A 22,328-nucleotide genomic window follows, 5' to 3' on the forward strand; every position below is an offset into this window, starting at 1 on the left:
AGGTGTGTGGTTGAGCAATTTGCCTAGTCCAAACTCTTTAATAATACCAGTTTTAATCAGCCAAAACCTACTGGGCCCAGATAGTGATTTGATCTGCACCGTGTAAGAGATGTGTTAGTTATTCAGAAATCCATTGGCACTCACCGCCACAAATCATTCTTACTGGACAATGTTAACAATAAGCAATATATATAATATGTTTAAATGATCTTTTTAATAGTATGATGATCACAATTAATAATGTTTTTATTATTATTATTAAAATTATATATAATGTGGGTATGAGACCTGGTATCCAGAATGCTCAGAACCCCATAGGACAGTTTTGCTTTTAATAAGCATTCACTATATCTTAGTTAGGATAAAGAACAGGGTAAATCAGTGTGTGTGTGTGTGTGTATATATATATATATATATATATATATATACAGTGGTGTGAAAAACTATTTGCCCCCTTCCTGATTTCTTATTCTTTTGCATGTTTGTCACACTTAAATGTTTCTGCTCATCAAAAACCGTTAAGTATTAGTCAAAGATAACATAATTGAACACAAAATGCAGTTTTTAAATTAAGGTTTACGTTATTAAGGGAGAAAAAAAACTCCAAATCTACATGGCCCTGTGTGAAAAAGTGATTGCCCCCCTTGTTAAAAAATAACTTAACTGTGGTTTATCACACTTGAGTTCAATTTCTGTAGTCACCCCCAGGCCTGATTACTGCCACACCTGTTTCAATCAAGAAATCACTTAAATAGGAGCTACCTGACACAGAGAAGTAGACCAAAAGCACCTCAAAAGCTAGACATCATGCCAAGATCCAAAGAAATTCAGGAACAAATGAGAACAAAAGTATTTGAGATCTATCAGTCTGGTAAAGGTTATAAAGCCATTTCTAAAGCTTTGGGACTCCAGCGAACCACAGTGAGAGCCATTATCCACAAATGGCAAAAACATGGAACAGTGGTGAACCTTCCCAGGAGTGGCCGGCCGACCAAAATTACCCCAAGAGCACAGAGACAACTCATCCGAGAGACCACAAAAGACCCCAGGACAACATCTAAAGAACTGCAGGCCTCACTTGCCTCAATTAAGGTCAGTGTTCACGACTCCACCATAAGAAAGAGACTGGGCAAAAACGGCCTGCATGGCAGATTTCCAAGGCGCAAACCACTTTTAAGCAAAAAGAACATTAAGGCTTGTCTCAAGTTTGCTAAAAAACATCTCAATGATTGCCAAGACTTTTGGGAAAATACCTGGTGGACCGACGAGACAAAAGTTGAACTTTTTGGAAGGTGCGTGTCCCGTTACATCTGGCGTAAAAGTAACACAGCATTTCAGAAAAAGAACATCATACCAACAGTAAAATATGGTGGTGGTAGTGTGATGGTCTGGGGTTGTTTTGCTGCTTCAGGACCTGGAAGGCTTGCTGTGATAGATGGAACCATGAATTCTACTGTCTACCAAAAAATCCTGAAGGAGAATGTCCGGCCATCTGTTCGTCAACTCAAGCTGAAGCGATCTTGGGTGCTGCAGCAGGACAATGACCCAAAACACACCAGCAAATCCACCTCTGAATGGCTGAAGAAAAACAAAATGAAGACTTTGGAGTGGCCTAGTCAAAGTCCTGACCTGAATCCTATTGAGATGTTGTGGCATGACCTTAAAAAGGTGGTTCATGCTAGAAAACCCTCAAATAAAGCTGAATTACAACAATTCGGCATGAGTGGGCCAAAATTCCTCCAGAGCGCTGTAAAAGACTCGTTGCAAGTTATCGCAAACGCTTGATTGCAGTTATTGCTGCTAAGGGTGGCCCAACCAGTTATTAGGTTCAGGGGGCAATTACTTTTTCACACAGGGCCATGTAGGTTTGGATTTTTTTTCTCCCTAAATAATAAAAACCCTCATTTAAAAACTGCATTTTGCGTTTACTTGTGTTATCTTTGACTAATAGTTAAATGTGTTTGATGATCAGAAACATTTTGTGTGACAAACATGCAAAAGAATAAGAAATCAGGAAGGGGGCAAATAGTTTTTCACACCACTGTATATATATATATATATATATATATATGCATACATATTCTATTTTTTGTTTCATTAGGTTGGAGACCAGATTGTTGAAATCAATAATGAGCCAACACAAGGCATCACTCATACTCGGGCTATTGAGTTAATCCAAGCTGGGGGAAGCAAAGTTCTCCTTCTTCTGAGACCAGGAACAGGGCTAATCCCAGACTACAGTAAGTAACAGCCAGTGTTCCTGTACTTTCTTTCCCACTTATAATGCATTCATAAAAAAAGGATGACAGGCAGTAAAAAAAAAAAGGGTTAAACATTATAAGTTCTGGTTGGGGTTAATTTCATAAAATTGAAGCCCTTGGATCTATGAAGCCTGTAGTTAATTGCTTGCAAACAAAATGTTCAGCAGTATGCAAAATGAATGTTCATGTTATTTAGAGAAGTTTATTATGTGTTAGCAGGGGATTTTGTCCTGTGGGGTGTTTTCATATATAATATTCTAACCTGTGTAAATCATTTCTGTACCTACCACATGTTGCTAATGAATGTTTGGTGTAATCTGTTGCTAGCTATGCTTTGGTGATGTCAGTATTCCGTTCCAGGCTTGTTTTCCTTCTCCTCAGGTTTGGCTCCTTCCAGCCTCTGCTCCTACGTGAAACCTGACCAGCAATAAGGCTTTCTCGTGCTTTTCTTGGTCTTTCCCTTAAAGACTTGGTAAATGTGCATGCCTCATAATTCAGCTTTTCACCCTGCATCCTCCACTGCCTGTTCATTGTCTGCTATAACTGCTGCTAATGCTCACTATTCTAATGCATGAAAATGCACTGTTACTCAATTATCCACTGTTATTCAATGTAGAGATTGATTCTAGCTCTAGGTCCTGTTTCTTTGTTATTATCCCAACACAATACTTTATACTGCAATCCTAAACTGTGATGTTGTTGTCTTTTTTGGATTGTTCTTAAAAGGTCAAACATGTATCTGTGCAAGATAGAACTTATTTAGCATTATTTGATTGGCTAATATATATATAAAGCCATGTAGGCATTTAGAAATACTATTACCAATTGGCCTGATTACTAGACAAGAAAACCTTTATTTGAACAAAATATATAACCCAATTTTACATATATAATATGTATGTTTACATATATAATATGATATAATGTGTGAGGGTAAAGGCTACTGTGTGCAAAATAAGCTCACTTTGTGCACACAATTAGCATGTTGAATTAATTAAGTAAAATTTAGCATTGCAGATTTGGGATTGCAAATATCTGAATAAGTCTCAGCTTTGTATACTATGATATCATTATACTTCTTTTCTGTGCAACCCTCTTTTAAGGAGTGCAATGTACTTTTTTTTTTTTTTGTAATTATTTTATTACCCTTTATACGTACATCCTAAGTGAGCCATAGTGAAACCTTTTTTGTCATTTAGGTTTAGAGTTAGTCACCCTATACAGTTTGGCCACAAAATTGACTGCATTATATGCAACCTTTGGCCACAAGTGACCACTCTGGCATGAATGGTGAAGCCTTTAAATAAATATATCTCTCAAACAAAATTCCAGATTATAGCACATTTACTCGTCCCCACTGTGTAAAACCTCATGGTCATGCAAACACATACCTTACACACCCTACACGGGATACATAATAACACACAGTTATTATATACTAGGGATCCTCAAGCTACAGCCCACGTGCCTAATCTGGCCCCACAGGATAATTTACCTGGCCCCCACTGCATCCTCACCCCTGGCAGCTGAGAGAGATGACTCAGCGGGAGAACTGGGAGAGGGAGGATGTACGGAGCTGGCAGAGAGAGGACTCAGCAGGGAGTGGGGGGGAGGGAGAGGGGAGGACGGACAGAGTGGGGGGGAGCTGGAAGATGGAGGACTTGGCAGGGAGCAGGAGGGAGGACGAATGGAACGGTGGGGGGGAAGCTAGAAGAGAGAGGACTGAGCGGGGAGTGGAAGGAGGGAGAAATAGAGTTTGACCCTGCAGTAGGGAGCTGGAGCGGGGGGGAGGGACTGTAGGCCGGCCCCCCAACAGTCTGAGGGACCGTGAACTGGCCCCTTGCTTAAAAAGTTTGAGGACCCCTGCACTATTGGGTTTATTTTTCAAAAACTGTCCAGAAATCTACCTCCTCAAGGGATTCTGATATGCACCATACACCCTTTTTCAACATGAGCTCAATGAATAGGACTTCAGCTGCATATACTTTTCCGGCAGCTTTAGTTTTAGCACTTTCTGGTTCTGCTGAGTAGAGAAGAGGCTGGGAAAAAAAATGACTTTAGTGCAACTGAGAAAATGAAGATTATGCTGAGCTTTTTATCTGCATAAGATATAGGGAGAGTAAGTTCAGTCGAAAATCTCCAGGTGCTTTGTAATGGCAAAAGTGTATATAGGTGTATACTGCCCCTTTAAAATAATGCATGTGAATTGTAACATTTTGTTTTTTGTCTGTTCAAGCAAAAGAAAGGAATTATTTGCATTGGCTTCATTGGGGTTAACCCCTCCAGTGTTCTTTTGCAATGCATTGACAGGTCAGATATAAAGTCAATCTGCCATGCAACAAAAAGTGCTAAAGAAAATCTGGCCTGATTATACGTAATATGAAGAACCACATGCATTGTCTGATTTTATTTTTCAGGAAAATTAGATATTATGGCAGATTGAAGTAATTACACAGCAGATTTGTATTGTGATATTAGATTATACAAATAGCTAACGCAGAGAACAGGTTTTATATTGTAGTGAGCACTGTATTGTAGATATTTTGTCTATGTAGCTTTTTAATTTTTCAGTTAGTGATAATATATAATGTCAGTATTGTTTGCATGCCTTATTTGACATTTTTTCACTGCATGCTTTTAGTTTAAATATGCTTACATGTTTATTTGAATTTATATTTATGTAAATACATTGACAATATTTACAGGGTTCTAAATGGTAACAAAGATAAGTTGCATTAAAGAGCAAATAACTTTTTTTTTTTTTTTTTTTAAGTATTTCCTTTATTGTGCAGGGCTGCTGTACAAACTCCAATGGACAAGCAGCCCTGTTCAAATGAAGTCTTAACCTTTAATCTATCCACATTTTTAACCCCAGGGAGCTGTTTTATTGTTTCCCTAACTTAGTAATACCACAAGCATGCCTGGATCAGCATATTATTTTGTACAAAAGGGGCCTGCAGCCAGGGGTGTGCAGTGTGTACTGTATGTGCATCACTTTAGCCTCTCTGGAGGACACTGAATTCACAGTGTGAGACGGGTGCAATGGATGGGAAATAATTTCATCTGCATAGGGTTGTTGTCAGTGGGAATTGGAGCCTTAAGGATTATAATTAGAATTTTCCAGACCATTGTTCCAAATATCTAACTCATTGGTTAGTAAACAGTCAGTAATGCATTCTGCAGTTTTGCCCCATATATGAATAGAATAACTGCACTAATGAGATTAATCAGCTGGACCGCTACATGAAACTGCAAGCCTTAATGTTACAGGTTTGCCCATGCATATAACTCCGCAGTCACCATGGTTTTTAGTTTTGTCTGAACAACCCATAAGCAAACATAATTACAGTATGGAAAAATGAGCCCATGTGTGGCCATCTTTATACTGTAGCCAATGGTGTAAAATAAGTTCAGTTACCATTTATACTGATATAAAAATGATCTTAACATTTATTGTTTATTGTCTTATAAAAACTGAACTTAACACATTAGCCAATGATGCAGAATGTGTTCAGTTAACCTTATATTGTTTCTCAATAGATTTTTACCCTAACATCATAACATGTGCCTTAACATGAGCATTTATTCTAGAATCCTGCATGAAAGAGAAGTGCAAGAAGCCAACTGGACCTTTTATTTGCATGTATTATATAAGAATGTCCATGCCAAAGGCAGGTGTGATAGTTGTCACTGTGATATTGATATTATATATATTGTGATAGTGATATTGTCACTGTGCAAAAAAACTAATAATAACTATTTAAAACTTGTTTTGACATTAGTTTAATTTTGTTTTGTTGTTTTTTTTATAGATGAATTGGATAGTGCACATCCTTCATCTACAAGTGTAGTATTTGAAGACCTCACAACATTTTCATCAACCTCGTTCACAACTCCTGTTCCTGGAGTTTCTTGTTTAAAAAATTATGATGAGGGTTTCGTAGAAGTTCCGGAAAAAGATATTGTGCCAAAAGACAACATACAAAAAAGCAGGAATGTAACCTCATTGCCCAGTTTTAGCACCCAAGACCAAGAGATGGAATCCTTTCAGCAGGACAACCCTGTCTCTGATTTTCTCAACAATAGTAAAACTAAAGATGCATCTGTAAGCCCTCGAAACACCATCAGTATGAATCAACTAGAAGCTGCAAAGGAAAATGGCAAAAGGAGAGGTCGGTCTGTAAGTCCAAAGAAATCTATCAATAAAAACTCCAGTTCACATCTTGATGGACTCCAAGAGCATAGAGAGTATGTCTCAAAAGAAATTAGAGATAGGTCTACAAGTCCAAGGAAGGTACATACTAAAACTACTGAAGGTGTTGCTGATAAAGTAACACTTTCTAATGACCAGACAAGAGGATACAGAGGGAGATCCACCAGTCCAAAAAAGCCTTACAAAAATGAGGGAGTAGCGAAAGAAAGCACCAGAGAGCAAAAATCCCAGTCCAGATCCCATAGGTCTTCTACAAAACCAGAAAATCAAGACCAGGTCAGGGAAATTAAGGATAAGCATGAAAAATCAAAAAGAGGAGATAGGGGAGAGAAGCAAAATAATGACGAAAAGCATGAGAGATCTGGAAAAGAAGAAAGAAATGAGAAAACCAAAAAGGAAGAAAGAATTGAGAAAAACAAAATGGAAGAAAGAAGTGAGAAAAACAAAAGAGAAGAAAGAAGTGACAAAAAGAAAGAAGAAAAGGTTGCCAAATCCAGTAAAGAAGCAGTTGATGAAAAAAAGGTAAATGAAAAATATGATAAATGCATGAAAGAAGAGAGAGATGCAAAATCCAGAAAAGAGGGGACTGAAGATAAATCCAAGAGAGGTCAGAGGTTAGATAAATCTAAAAGAGATGAGAGGGCTGAAAAGTCCAGAAGAGAAGAAAGGGATGAGAAATCTAGAAGAGATGAAAAGAATGTAATTCAGTATGAGAAGAAAACAGATGAAAAAACTGAGAAATTAAAAACATCAAATTCCAAGGATACAGATGAAAAAAGCTCTCCACAGCAGAAAAGCAAGAAGGAAGAAAAAACAACAGTTTTGCAAAAAAGTGTTAGTGACCGTGAACAGAAAAGACATGAGACTGAGCCTTCCAAAAAGCAAACTCAAGGCATAATCCAAAAATCTGGCAAAGAAGCAGAAATGGCCCAGTGCAGGGATTCAATTGTGTCGCACAATGAACCACACAAGAAAACTACAGCTGAAAATACAGAGAAAACCAAAGATGAAGGTGTGTCAAAGACAGGGCTTAAAAAGTCACATATTGCTCCTGGACCATGGAAAGTGCCCACTGCAGACAAAGTCACTGATGCTGCCACTTTAAATATATAACTGTTAGGTGCATATATATTGGCCAATTCAGCTGAGCCTGAGACTATAAATGTTTCTGCATGAAGAATGGTTGGGATTTTATTGCAGTGAATAGTCTTCCTGAAGATTACGATACACGTGAATTTGTGGCCTTGTCCTGCTGCACTTCTACTTTTGTGCTGCTAAAATGAAGACAAATTGGTCAGACGGTTCTGCGATGCTGAAATTATTTCTTTAACATTGTTGATGTGGTAATAACATGCCCACATTGCATCTTATTACTATGCCATGTGATCTATCTGCTCTTTATCCTCAAACTAATCAGCTTTTAAAATTGTTCCTTACTTAAGTCAAAATCCATGGTTTTATGAAATATTGGATTAGCATGTTGCATGTTTACATACAGAAATGAATAGGCTTGTGCCAGTCAAGGCAAAAAAGAGCACTAACAGAAAATGCCCATTAACGCTAGTAAAATCTGACATTTTTTTCTATGTATATTTTACATTCTGTAAAATATGGTTTGTATTCCATGACAGAAACTTTAAGCATATGACATATTTCATACAACCATAAAAGTTATACTGCTGGATTGGTGTAGACCACATTCTCTACCAAGTAGTTATCTTGTAGTAATGACTGTATTAATGTATGTCATTTTTTCTGGAGAGGAATTCTTTATGCAGTAAAATTAGCATCTTGCTTATCAGATATTTAATTTAATGACTTCACATAATTTAATTCTACTTCTTTGAGAACTATAAACATGCTTTAGAAAGGAAAATATTTCTGTATGCGCAAAATTTGATCTTTGAAGCCAAGTAATGACTCTTCAGTTGCATGCACTGGTCAGGACAGTACATTCTTGCTTTTCATTATGTGTAAGTTCTGCATCAAAACAATCTAATACTTCTAGGCTGCCATAAATTGGGATTCTTTTTCCTTCATGGATCAGTAAGCAAACGTCACTGTATTCATATTGTAATCTCCCAGTACATTTATGTTATAGGATTTAGGAGTTTCTGAAGTCACTCGCTATTATGGTTTTTTTAAAAACAATTTTAAAAATGAGACACCCCTTCAGAAAAAGGTTGCAGAGTAGGATTAAAAGGTATGTTAAGTTTAAGTATGATGAAGGCACTGATATTCTGAGATAATTTTAAGTATTTTTACATTTTGTGGCTGAAATTTAAAATATCTGTTTCCATGGGTCAGTGTTAACAGTTTTATTCTAAAGCAAGATGTATTTATTTTATTTTTTTGGTTACTTCTTTTTCTTTTAAGGCCCTATCCCGTCTGTTATTTTAACCACTTAACCAGATAACATTTTACATTTCAAAGAGCAGAACTGCAAAACAATATGTTCACCAAAGCAAAATCTACAAAAAAAAAATGAGGACCCATTGTAGATTGACTTAAAATGTCAGTCTAAGATGATGAAGAGATGACTTACTTTACACCTGAAAATAATATGTACATTTAGTGGCTGAACTTGAATTTTTTTTCTCAACGTACCTGGGACGTACTGCTTTTTGAAGATAAACACTAAGTCATTTATCAACATTCAAATTCAGGTTTTTATCACAATTCAAGTTTTTTTTGCAGAAAAATCAAATCACAAATTTGAATTCAAGTTTCTAATTTTTGAGCAAAACATTCTTTAAAGTCTGTATCTAAAAGCTGGCGAGTTCATGAAGAACTCAAAGGGAAATGTATGTGCAAATTATGTGCAAGTTCAATTTTTTAATTACAGTTTTCAAGATTAATATGAAATTTGGCAGACTCATTTAAAATGATAGGTAGAATCTGATTCATCTGTTTTGCATGCTTTGCATGATCAAGCTTTTGAAATTTGAGTTTTTAAATAAAAAAGTATATATTCAAGATTTTTGAGTTTTTTCAAATTTGAAGTCACAAACAAATTATTAGGGTTGAGGAGACTCATACAGATGCAAATAAACAAAAGGAATTCTGGGCACTAATCCCACAAGAAAATGTCAGTGGGTGAGCTTTAGCCTATAGGCTAATGCCATGTAAACTGGATTTTCTTGGAGCTCTTTGGGATTAGTTCCCAGAATTCCTTTTATTTGCATCTGTATGAGGCAGTCTCCTCAACCTTAATAATTTGTTTGTGAATACACACTCTTGGCTCTACCTGAGATGATCAGAAAACCCTGCACTAAACTGATGAGCCCCAAGAAGGGCAAAACTGGTCTGTAGTTGGGAATCTGATCAACTGCTATCCCGGCTTCTGCTTTAAAAAACCCAGTGGGTGAACTTTAGCTTAGGATAAACCCATGTAAATGGGATTTTCTTGGAGCTCTTTGTGATTAGTTCCCAGAATTTCTTTTGTTTATTCAAATTAGAAAAAAAATCAAAAATATTTGATAAATCTGCCCCATTGCTCTAAAACACCCCACCAAATCAATAATCCCCCAACTTTAACAAATATTGTGCTACATTTTAATGCAAGCTAATAGTGGTTACTGATTTAGAAAATTTCTGTGCGCTGGACCAAATTGTTTGAGCACTGAAAAGAGTTCCTTAATCTGACAGGATCATTACAGGATTGTTACTGCTCGGTAAAATAAATGAGTAAAACAGTCTTGAATAAATCAGGCCCTAACTTTTGTTAATATCATGCATCCAATGGAAACAGTATTAAACCATATGTGCCTATAGTCAAAGTAGAACAGCTGTTAATGAATATGTTTGCATTGTATGATTTAATACTGTTAAAGCAGTTCATATGTTTTACATACATATATGATTTATTAGAGGTGTGGTATTGTATGAATACTTTGAGGTATAGTTTTATGGTTATTTAATATAGTTGTCTATACAAAACAACCTCAACATATTCTGTGTGTCAAAGTGATGAAAGTCCTTCTGCTTACAGATGAAATATTCTTTTTTTTCTTCATTTGCAAAATGAGCCATTGTGCAATTACAGTCTTGTAATTTGTAAGCAGAAAATGTAATTTAAAGTGAAACTAGCAAGATGGTTTAATGTTTCTCCTATTTATGGCTATATACCTCTCCTTTTCTGTAATTGTGAATGTTGGTTTGCTGTGATTTACCTCTTTGCTGCAAGAGGCGCCTGTGACACATTTTGTGTTATGCACACCCTCTCCTACTAAACAGGTTAGCCATCTATTTACTGTGATTGAATCTATTCTATTAACATACTGTGATGCCATTTAATAATGCCTGTCAAATCTATGTCTAAATTCTCTCATGGGGCTGGGATTTCCAAAATCTTATTTAAAAGAGTTGCCTTGACACATAAATGGAATCAAGAAAAGATTTACTGGTTGTAAATGTTTATATAATGTACAGCACCTATAAATATATACATATATCTTTCCAAAGTATAGAATAGATCTGTAAAGCAGTTATTATTTTTTATATAGATATATATATATATATATGAACAATCCAGACAATGGCCTTCAGTTCTTGCACTGTAAAAAAACTGTATAATTTTGTTTTATTTTCCAATAACGCATTGTATATTATACGTGTTAAGTAAACGCATCCTCCAGAATTAATAACTATTTTGCATTAAAATGATCACACTTTACTGATTCGCCTTTTTTATTGATTCATTATGTCTAATATTAAAAATTTTAAAGATTTTATGACTATTTTTTAAGGATTTGGGAAAATCTGTTACTGTTCTACAGCAAACAATTTGGTATCATAGTTTACATATTTAAAAACTATGGCTGAACTGTATAATTGAGCGTATAAATGTTTTAAAAGGCATATTTACACAAAATTGAGCACACATTTACACTTTTCACAAAGGTTCAAGTGTATACATGATGATTAGCAGATTAGTATGATTAAACACTCCCTGTTTATTTTAAAGGGGATGGCATTTCTTAGTAGCTTAAATGCACAGAATATCTTACCTATTATCAATATACAGTGGAGGAAATAATTATTTGACCCCTCACTGATTTTGTAAGTTTGTCCAATGACAAAGAAATGAAAAGTCTCAGAACAGTATCATTTCAATGGTAGGTTTATTTTAACAGTGGCAGATAGCACATCAAAAGGAAAATCGAAAAAATAACTTTAAATAAAAGATAGCAACTGATTTGCATTTCATTGAGTGAAATAAGTTTTTGAACCCCTACCAACCATTAAGAGTTCTGGCTCCCACAGAGTGGTTAGACACTTCTACTCAATTAGTCAACCTCATTAAGGACACCTGTCTTAACTAGTCACCTGTATAAAAGACACCTGTCCACAGAATCAATCAATCAAGCAGACTCCAAACTCTCCAACATGGGAAAGACCAAAGAGCTGTCCAAGGATGTCAGAGACAAAATTGTAGACCTGCACAAGGCTGGAATGGGCTACAAAACCATTAGCAAGAAGCTGGGAGAGAAGGTGACAACTGTTGGTGCGATTGTTCGAAAATGGAAGGAGCACAAAATGACCATCAATCGACCTCGCTCTGGGGCTCCACGCAAGATCTCACCTCGTGGGGTGTCAATGATTCTGAGAAAGGTGAAAAAGCATCCTAGAACTACACGGGAGGAGTTAGTTAATGACCTCAAATTAGCAGGGACCACAGTCACCAAGAAAACCATTGGAAACACATTACACCGCAATGGATTAAAATCCTGCAGGGCTCGCAAGGTCCCCCTGCTCAAGAAGGCACATGTGCAGGCCCGTCTGAAGTTTGCCAATGAACACCTGAATGATTCTGTGAGTGACTGGGAGAAGGTGCTGTGGTCTGATGAGACCAAAATAGAGCTCTTTGGCATTAACTCAACTCGCTGTGTTTGGAGGAAGAAAAATGCTGCCTATGACCCCCAAAACACCGTCCCCACCGTCAAGCATGGGGGTGGAAACATTTTGCTTTGGGGGTGTTTTTCTGCTAAGGGCACAGGACAACTTATTCATTAACGGGAAAATGGACGGAGCCATGTATCGTGAAATCCTGAACGACAACCTCCTTCCCTCTGCCAGGAAACTGAAAATGGGTCGTGGATGGGTGTTCCAGCACGACAATGACCCAAAACATACAGCAAAGGCAACAAAGGAGTGGCTCAAGAAGAAGCACATTAAGGTCATGGAGTGGCCTAGTCAGTCTCCGGACCTTAATCCAATAGAAAACCTATGGAGGGAGCTCAAGCTCAGAGTAGCACAGAGACAGCCTCGAAACCTTAGGGATTTAGAGATGATCTGCAAAGAGGAGTGGACCAACATTCCTCCTAAAATGTGCGCAAACTTGGTCATCAATTACAAGAAACGTTTGACCTCTGTGCTTGCAAACAAGGGTTTTTCCACTAAGTATTAAGTCTTTTTTTGTTAGAGGGTTCAAAAACTTATTTCACTCAATGAAATGCAAATCAGTTGCTATCTTTTATTTAAAGTTATTTTTTCGATTTTCCTTTTGATGTGCTATCTGCCACTGTTAAAATAAACCTACCATTGAAATGATACTGTTCTGACACTTTCCATTTCTTTGTCATTGGACAAACTTACAAAATCAGTGAGGGGTCAAATAATTATTTCCTCCACTGTATATATAGCACAGTAAGTGCAGAAGATCTCTTCGTTTTGTCTATATGAGCTTTGTTGTCACAGCCTCACTGCACCCCCACATACTGGTTTAAAATGTAGTGGTAAGCACATCTTCCCCTTTTTTGCTATAGTTTTGTGGCCTAGCATGTATGTGTGCCTTGGCTTGTTTGTGTGCACTGTGAATCCTATGATCCCAGGAGGTGGCCCTTAATTCTTAAAATGACATTTTTTTTATTTAGGATTACCCAATAGCACATAAAGCTAAAAAGTATATATTTATGAAAATGTTTTATTTAGATGAAGCAGGGTTTTATATTTTTCTAGAGACCTACATTGGTTGAGAGTATAGTTTTCCGTTCAACTCCTTTTGCAAAAGATCCTTTAAACATCCACGAATCGCCATGGTAACGCATTTGGTAAACAGTGCTCTTCCTATCATGTACTTCATTACGTGAATGCCTGGCTGCTGAGTTTTTGGATCATTTCTTTTGATATCACGTAAATGCCACAACAGTTTAGTTCCCACCTGTTGTTTTATTTTAACAGCTTGTAATTTTATATTCCTGATCTCTCTGTAAATATCTGAAACAACCTATTTTTTCAACATATTTACATTCTACACAATTATGTGGTGTGTAAAGTATTCAGAACAATAGTGAATTCAATAAAATCACCTAAAGTCAATAAAATCAATCAAAGCAATATCTATTTTTTCGCCTAGTGAAATCAGTACCAGTTGTTTTACTGTTCAGATGAAATTGTATGGGCACAAACAACAGCTTTGCTATGTCTGCTGCTGGCTAGTGGCCCTTGGGCGACTGTGTTTAGGGCCAACTCATTGCCTGCTTCTACTGGTTCCCTAGGAACAGAGGGAACAAAGAGTGGTTTCACAACTGCTCTCACACCCAGAAGTGAAGTTTGTAGATTCTGTGGCTCATAGAGCCTTTTATCCCCAGAATACAGATTCTATGTTTTGTGGAGCTTCAAGAAAGGGTTAAAAACCAAGGTACACTGTTGATATCTTTGTTTCAATATTCTACTACATGAGAAAAAACTATCAACATAATATTTACAATAAAACCTACCTGTTTTATATGTTGGGCAGTGTGCAATCAAACTCAGCTTTTAGGGGCCTATTTATTCTTCTGTGTAAAATAAAAAAAGCCCCCCCCCCTCAAAGTCACTGACTAACTAAGAGGTTAGAGAGCTGAAAGCAGGAGTAGTGTTCTGCCTATTATGTTAGATATCTGCCCACTCCAGCCTTTATAGATTACATTTTTGCCTAACTAACTATATTAGAAATATTTTTTATTTTGTGCAGTCTATTTGCCCAGTTTTATTTTTACACTGAACTGTTCCTTTAAGATTACAGTTTTATTGCCTAAATTATTGTAAGCTCTTATTGCCAGTTGTTTTTATGCCCACATAGACCCTGGAATACAGAGATTTTAATACACAAATGCCTGGGTTACAAGTACATATCACATTATTACCCTTTCTTTTATCGATGAAACAAGTATGAACCATGTACTATATAATGATGAAAATGAGTCAGAATTATCCTTCATATAAACTCCACTACCTTTGCTACATTCAAGTACAGACTGAATGCAGAAACTTCAAGAGTCCATTTAGATCATTAATAAATCAGTTTCTAATTGTTTTTGTCCCAATGACAAATTAGATTTTCCAGTTCTTTTTTCTGTTCCAAATTTAGACCCAACTGTGCATTCTGCTTCGAAGAGCTCCAAGCTCAACATTTGTCTTTACTCTGTTAAGCTCAAGCAGCATAAATATAGCCTATGGTTGGCAATTTATAATTTCATATGGGAATAGTATAGACTAGTTAGATAAGTATCCAATGACAGGTTTTAAAACTGGTAAAATTCCTATATTTGTGCTTATTAACTCCTCTGGTCACAAACTCCACCCACTTAAACACACATCACCTCAGTATCACTTGGGGAGAGAAAGGGGGATAATATCCTCAAGTTAATTGTTTTAATAAGTTCAGCTAGCTCGTGAGGCTTCGTCAAATGTTCCAATATCCAAAAGTTAGGTAGTCAATGGCCTGCAATCATTTAGTTTGTTGCTTAAGGGGTAAGAGTATAATATACTTTCCATATTGTGTACTTGGGTAGTGTAAGAACCCCCCTTCTACCACTGCTACTGATTTGACTTTAAATTGCACTATTTGACCAAAGGCTGACAGTCCTGAACCCCATACCTCCAACCATACTCTTACGGTTTCGGCAGTCACCATATAAAGCAGCCGTCTTGTCTTCTAGCACCCATTCCCTGTTTAACGTCACTCTTTCCCCAGGTAGTCAGAGCCAACATATGCTTTACTGTTAAGGTTCTTCCAGGTCTGGAACTAAGTCTATGGCTCACACCTTTTATATTTGGGAGGAGGCCAAGTTAGACACTGCAAGTCATTCTGTTTGTGTGGAAACTGATCTATTAAAAGACTTTTTTGTGTAATCAACATTTTGTTTCTTTATGCATTTAAAATGAGAACTATTTGAGTAAATGATTGTGTGTGCATGTGAGTGATGCAGTGTAGATGCTGTACAGAGCAGTTTTATGGTGGTCATGCTATTACTGTGGCACTGCTGGAGTTACTGTACCTTACATAGTTCTGCTGGTCAGAAACACCCTTGTTTAGGAATTATACAAGGACCATGTCTATCTTTTAATAATATCTGTCCTTTAAAATAAATCCACTTCTCTGTGCTGGTAAGTTTGTTTACTGATTAACTGAATTATATATTCCTAGGATACATTTAACACCGTAGGGAGTCATACATGTGTCCTTTCAACTGAGTCAACATGTACTTAACATTCTGCAGTGCTCATACAGAAAGAGTAAAAGCCCTGCAGGTTTTTCTTTTACAGCCGAGGAGCCATTCACTTGGCTTTTTATGACTTAATTAAATTAATGAGTCGCATAATGATGCACCATATCTGTGTATCAAACTACACAAATTAAAAAGGGCATATCATGTGGCATCTCATTTCCCTGTTTAACAATGTTAAACACACACTTACTGCAGAGAGAGAATTTCTGATTAGAGTTTCCGGGTAGAGCCCTTTTAGCTGCCTGCCTTTTAGGCAATTACCATGCCGTAATGTGCAGGAACGTATTAACTGACTGCACTCTTCCAGCTGATTATGATATATAAATAACCCCTTGAGTGCTGTCTGGCAGCATTCTTAAAAGCCTACAAATTGCTTTGTGATTCTGCCCAGTGTCATAAAGTGTTCAGCATAGCCAGCTTGGGATATTTCCCTTTGATTAATTCTGTGTTCACAGTGCTCCTTTCCCTTAATACTTGTTAGTTCATGATAGTGGGCAGCATAGGAACACTAGCAACCAACATAAAGATTAGGTAAATGGGAGATTGTGCAGCAATTCTTAACAGGTTGTTCAGGATCCTCTTGGCTACAATGCAAGAAAGTCATCACACACTATTATGTTCCCTACACCAAAAAACATTTTTTTTTATTTTTTTCACATGGAAATTGTCATTTGATTACAAAGTTTCTGAAGTTCCTACTCTTTTTAAATTGTGCTCAGTTCATACAGGGGCCTGTTTATGTTCCATGAAGAGACTGCAGCTTTCCTTATGGAAGCAAGGCAAACTGCAACTGTGCTCAGTTCATATGGGGGTGTGTTTATGTTCCATGAAGAGACTGCAGCTTTCCTTATGGAGGCAAGGCACACTGCAACTGTGCTGAGTTCATATGGGGGTGTGTTTATGTTCCATGAAGAGACTGCAGCTTTCCTTATGGAGACAAGGCAAACTGCTGTTTTGGTATAACTGTTTTTATTCATATAAATAGCCAACTGGTGAATGGCTGTTACTTATATACACTAGAAATCCACTGTGATTCCAGTACAACCTGTTTTTTGTATTGCTGACAGTATACACCCATACAATCCTGTTCCATTTTCCATTTTACCTTGGTTGGATCTTAAAATGCTACTAGGTCCTCAACCTCTTGTCCTTGTCTGTTTTATTTTTCATATATATGCAGCAGTGTTTTAAAAAACTCAACATGCTTTTCCATTAACACAAATAGATCTGCAGTTTCACAACAGTTTTGTATCCATAGGAACTGACTTTCTTTAGAAAATACAAGCTCAGGCTGCTGCATCTCCCCTGACTTACTCCCCTGACTACTGAAACTACCATGTCTCAGTCCGCTGACCCTTTTCTTATTGCTTACCTGTTATTTTTGTATTATTTCTTGGTTGTTTTTAAACCCATTTTTCAGTTTACACTTATCAGAAGACTATAAGAAGGAGAGTAAAGGACTAGAAAAATAGAAATTATAAAACAATGGACATGGTTCATCTAATAATTATATCTACTGTATGCCTCACTTCTTGTTTTCCTGTCAAGAATCTAAGCATTTTAACAGTAATGGGCTAAAATGTGTTGCTCACCATGCTTCAGTAACTACATTTGTATTTGTATGTATATCTTTATTTATAAAGCGCTACTTATGTACGCAGCGCTGTACAGTAGAATACATTAATACAAACAGGGTGTTAATAAGATAATAGATAAATACAAAGTATAATAATAAATACAGATAAATACAGCAGCAATAAGTTAAGAGTCGAGGACACAAGAGGAAGGAGGTCCCTGCCCCGTGGAGCTTACAATCTATATTTGTATTTGCATTCAATAGTCATGTGCACTCATGGTGATGGCAATGGAGGGCACCAAATACTGTAATTAATTTCCGCTAGGTAGGAAAAAAAAATATACATGTTGAGGGGACCCAAGGGGCTAATTTTTTTTCTACTAGCTTGTGAAGTCCTGTTTCTGTTACTTTTGTGAACTGTGGAAAAAAAGGTTTCCCTAATTGACCCAGGGATCTAATAACCATTTCCTGTCCCTAATGTATTTAATAGGATGGAACATGGAGCATCTGTTTCTTTTTGGCCTCACATCAGGGGTAGATGTGTTGGGGGCCTAAAGCATAAGGCCCCAGTATCTAAATGTAGAACCTAAGGAGACCAGCAATTGTGCCCAAAAATTTGCAAATGAGATTGCGGTTTGCGTGAGAAGGCCCTCTATGCGAATGTAGCACCACTTTTTACTTATGAATATAATTTCGTAATTTGCAAAATCAGTTTAGCAAACATTTTTCCACTAATTTGGACACAGATTTGGACACAGAGAGTGCTCATAAATATTCACAGTTAGTGAATATACCATAGTTAAAGAGCTTTTATACTGTGAATAAAAAGATTGCAATTATGTTTGCCCATTAAATGCACCAGTCTTTTCCAGCTTTATAAATATAAACACGGGCAGGGCAAATATGTTCACTGTGTGAATAATTCTTTGCACGCTCATAAGACTTTGATCTAGGCAGACTAGCCATGCAAGAGCAGCATTTGCTCCACCGAAAAGTAATGGTGTCATGATGGATCTCCCAGACAACACCTTGCCTACATGTAAGGACACAGGCTTCAACTTGATGGTGCCAAGGTGCCTCTGTGCCTGCTTTATTGAGTGCTGTACCACATATTCTATATTTCCTCATCATTTGTTGTACCTATGCTACTCTATAATAAATCTTCTTTATGATTAAGGTTTTGGTTATCATTCAGCTTCCAAACCTTGTCTCTATGACCTTGTGAGGACCCAGATAAGAGAGTCAGAGTGTAACTGTGTTCTACTGGTCAGCAGCTGTGGCAAAAGGAGGGAAATCTTTTACCCGACCCCCATTTCTACCTCTTACATGCATTTTAATGAAAATAGAAAATGCTTTCTAGCCTTTACCTTAGTGGAGAGATATTTCATGCCCTTTAAAGGACAAGGCAACGCAAAATATAATTTTTTGCCTAATAAAAGAAAACAAAATTCTAAGCAGCTTTGCAATATACATGTATTACAAGTTTGTAATGGTTTTTGAGTTATTTGTATTTATAATTCCAAGCAGAAGCAGTGCTTGCCAGTCCTTTTCTAATCTCTGCCCTGGTGGCTCTGAATGTTGAAACATTGTAACACAGGGCAGCAGACTTATAGACCTGCCTTGCTGGAGGGGTTGACATGCCCTTTAAGGGCAGATAGCAATAATAAGAGTTTCTATTATGCAGAGTGATAGTTATATACAAAACTTCTCCACGCACCGATAATATCATATGAAACTTTTGGTACGTGTATTGCTGATTGACGCGGAGACCGATATCGCAAAAGACTGCGGATATCGGCCAATTAAAGGCGCCCAAGCAAAATCTATGTTCAGGGCTGAATCGGCAGAAGGAGGTAGAATTTCTATTGTTTCTACCTCCATATCTGACGATTCAGCCCTGAACGTCAGTGGCGGTACCTTTAGTACTGCTTTCAGATAACCTACTGTTTCTCCTACTCCCATGTAACTGGAGGAGTCCCAAGCCAGATGAGTGCTATTCTGATATCTACTGGGAGCTGCTATCTTGCTACCTTCCCATTGTTCTGCTGATTGGCTCCTGGGAGGCCAGACACGTGGCGATTTTCGATCCTTCATGCAACGAAAGATCGTTCCAATCCTCCACTGACATTCAGGGCTGAATCGGCAGAAGGAGGTAGAATTCCTATTGTTTCTACCTCCTCTGATTCAGCCCTGAACATAGATTTTGCTTGGGCGCCTTCAATGGCGCCCGATCAAAATCTTTCAACCCATCTGATTGGCAAGTCGACCGATATCTGCAGCTTTCTGCGATATTGGTCACCTCGCCGAGTTGCCATACACGCACCGAATATCATACGAATCGAGCTTTCGTATGATATTATCGGTGTATGGCCAGCTTTTGGGATTGGGATTTATAAACTTTTGTTTCTAAGATCTTGCAGAATCCAAGATGGGAAGCTCCTGTGACAACTGTAATGACCTATATCATTACTACCATAGAGATGCTGAAACTAATCCAGTGCAGTCAGTTTATAATATAAAATATGGCATTTCTAGCCATATTCATTTTTAGGGTTTAGTTCTCCTTTTTAAGGTTAATTCCAATGTTCCCTGGGAGTAGCAGTAAGGGGAGATGAATGAGGTTTCCAGTTCATATGCCTGGGGGCAATGCCTATGTAGTATGTAGGCAAACACTTGGCTGCAGGACACATGTAACCTAGTGGGGCTTTGGCTGAAATGTGGACCGAACAAGGTGAGAAGTCAGGGCTAAGTGCCACTCCCATGAAGGTGGGGGTAAGCTTGGGCTAGAATAGAATACACCAAATTTAGTCACTGCATAATAGCTGGCTTTTAGTTGTGCTAAATAAAGTATTAAATTGGCCATAAACTATAATGTTTGTAAATTTTATTTACTTCAGTTGGTTATACAAAGTGAGGTTTATTACATATTGTTGAAAACATTTCACAAATATATAGTTTTCTGTATACAAAAGAAAATAAAAAAATAAATAACTACAAAAGTAAAGTTTCTTTCAAGATTTTAGTCATTAAGTTTATCTGCATCTGGTTAGCCTATAAACACATTGTTTTTAATGATACATGCTGAAGGATTGGCATGGTTTATATAGTATACCCAGTTAAACATGTTTTCACTGAACAGTGTGAGAATATGGAGACTTGGAGCACTTTGACTTGACAGGTTGAAACATTTTCTTTTCAGTAGGTTCATGGCTTTATTTTCCACAGCTGGAAAAAAGAATCATCAATGTAACATTAGTTTTCTAATACAGGCAAAATATTATGTGGTGGGAAAATATGGAATTGTTGTGTAAGAATTATAATCTGTTTCTAGGAGCACAGTTAGTCTGTACTGTATTGCCAGTCACTTCCATTTTGTCTTTTTAGCTGCTGTTCTAGGGCACAGCAGCTTTATAGCATTAAGGAAAAACGAAACCCCCAACAGATGAAAGCCCCCTGCTCCATGCAAAGTAGTGCAGCGGAGTTCACAGGTGCCATCTTCTGTACCTTCAGATTGTCTTCTATTGGTTCGGATTAACTCCAACTGCGCATGCGCCATCTGTTGTTCAGAGAAGTGAAAGATGAGGATCTGAAGATACAGAAGATGGCGCCCATCAACTCTGCATTTATATGTCAGGTTTATACACAGTGACACAGTTCCATGTGTGGGGAAGGAGCATGGAGGGGGCCAATGAAGACTAGTGGATGGGGGGGTTAGTTCTCCTTTAAAGCTTACAATAATGTTATTGAGATGTCAAGAAACAGCTTGAAAGGTCAGTCTCAATAGAGGGCTTTAATAGTTAACCCCAGCTTTTTATTTCTAGCGAGGCCACGGTGCACACATTTTTTTGGAGTTAAAATGCCCTGCCAGTTTAAATACTGATATTTGTGTCACTGATCAATGCATAAAGTCACTATTTTAAAACTTTACATAAAAATAAAACATGTTCAGCTGGCTGGAATACTTATTTTATTTCTCCCATAAAATAAATTAGCAGCATTCTGTCCCATAGTAGAAATGTGTTTGCAGGTATGTATATACAGCAATTAATATACCACATGAGTATTACCTATACAGGCTTGATAGATGTATTTTCTGATGCTTATTAATATCATTATTTGAGAGGAATGTAGATCTATCACCCTTGACACAGGGAGCCCTGTGCAGCAATCTCTGCCTCAGGAACCACACTGCTGTGAGCAAATTGTACCTGGGCAGTAACCCATAGCAACCAGTGATTAGAGTTTTTCAACCACCTGCAGGCAGAAATATGACAGCAAATATTTGAAAGGTTACTGCCCAGGTACAGATTTGCCCATTGTTGAAAAATGAGCCCCACTATGCCTGAAAAAGTATTTGTTCCATATTGCATATCATGTTGGACTGTAACTTAAATGTGCACAACTCATAAAGGTTGCTATCAGAGGTTTCTAACAATCATTATAGACCCATCATGTAGCCTTGTTCTTTACTCATGGGGCACACTTGCAAATGTGGGTTGCATAAATGAATTCCCCCTATTTGATGTGTATAGACACAAAATAATAGCTCATCTATAGAAATTGAAATAGAATATTCCACCGAAAAATGTTGTCCTCCATACCATGAATCGCAGTGATCACCAACAGACTTGATGTGATGATAGTTGAACATTAAAAATTAACTTGCAAGGCACATTCTGGCTATTATGCAGTGCGTAAATAACATTATTGCTGGTGGGGAGTGCATTTTCAGGAGACTAGTCACCCACAGTAGGGCAATTTTACCATGGGGGACTAATCTCCTT

General features: G+C 37.3%; 2 protein-coding genes across 5 annotated transcripts in view; one reads left to right on the forward strand and one right to left on the reverse strand.

Annotated features, from left to right (window-relative positions):
- Positions 1-11,149, forward strand: part of magi3 (membrane associated guanylate kinase, WW and PDZ domain containing 3) — a 129,067-nt gene extending 117,918 nt beyond the window's left edge. Inside the window, 3 exon segments of one of the 2 annotated variants that reach the window (NM_001097243.1) lie at positions 2,102-2,240; positions 2,643-2,733; positions 6,074-6,944. In NM_001097243.1, the coding sequence (NP_001090712.1) occupies positions 2,102-2,240; positions 2,643-2,692 (189 nt within the window). In that variant the 3' untranslated portion in view covers positions 2,693-2,733; positions 6,074-6,944. 2 annotated transcript variants of the gene reach the window in all.
- Positions 11,150-20,406: 9,257 nt separating this feature from the next.
- phtf1 (putative homeodomain transcription factor 1) overlaps positions 20,407-22,328 on the reverse strand; it is a 46,676-nt gene continuing 44,754 nt past the window's right edge. For 2 of the 3 annotated variants that reach the window (XM_012955549.2, NM_001123489.1), the window contains 1 exon segment: positions 20,407-20,769. In XM_012955549.2, the coding sequence (XP_012811003.1) occupies positions 20,749-20,769 (21 nt within the window). In that variant the 3' untranslated portion in view covers positions 20,407-20,748. 3 annotated transcript variants of the gene reach the window in all.

This window comes from Xenopus tropicalis, chromosome 2, assembly GCF_000004195.4.
Source record: "Xenopus tropicalis strain Nigerian chromosome 2, UCB_Xtro_10.0, whole genome shotgun sequence".
Taxonomy (NCBI): domain Eukaryota; kingdom Metazoa; phylum Chordata; class Amphibia; order Anura; family Pipidae; genus Xenopus; species Xenopus tropicalis.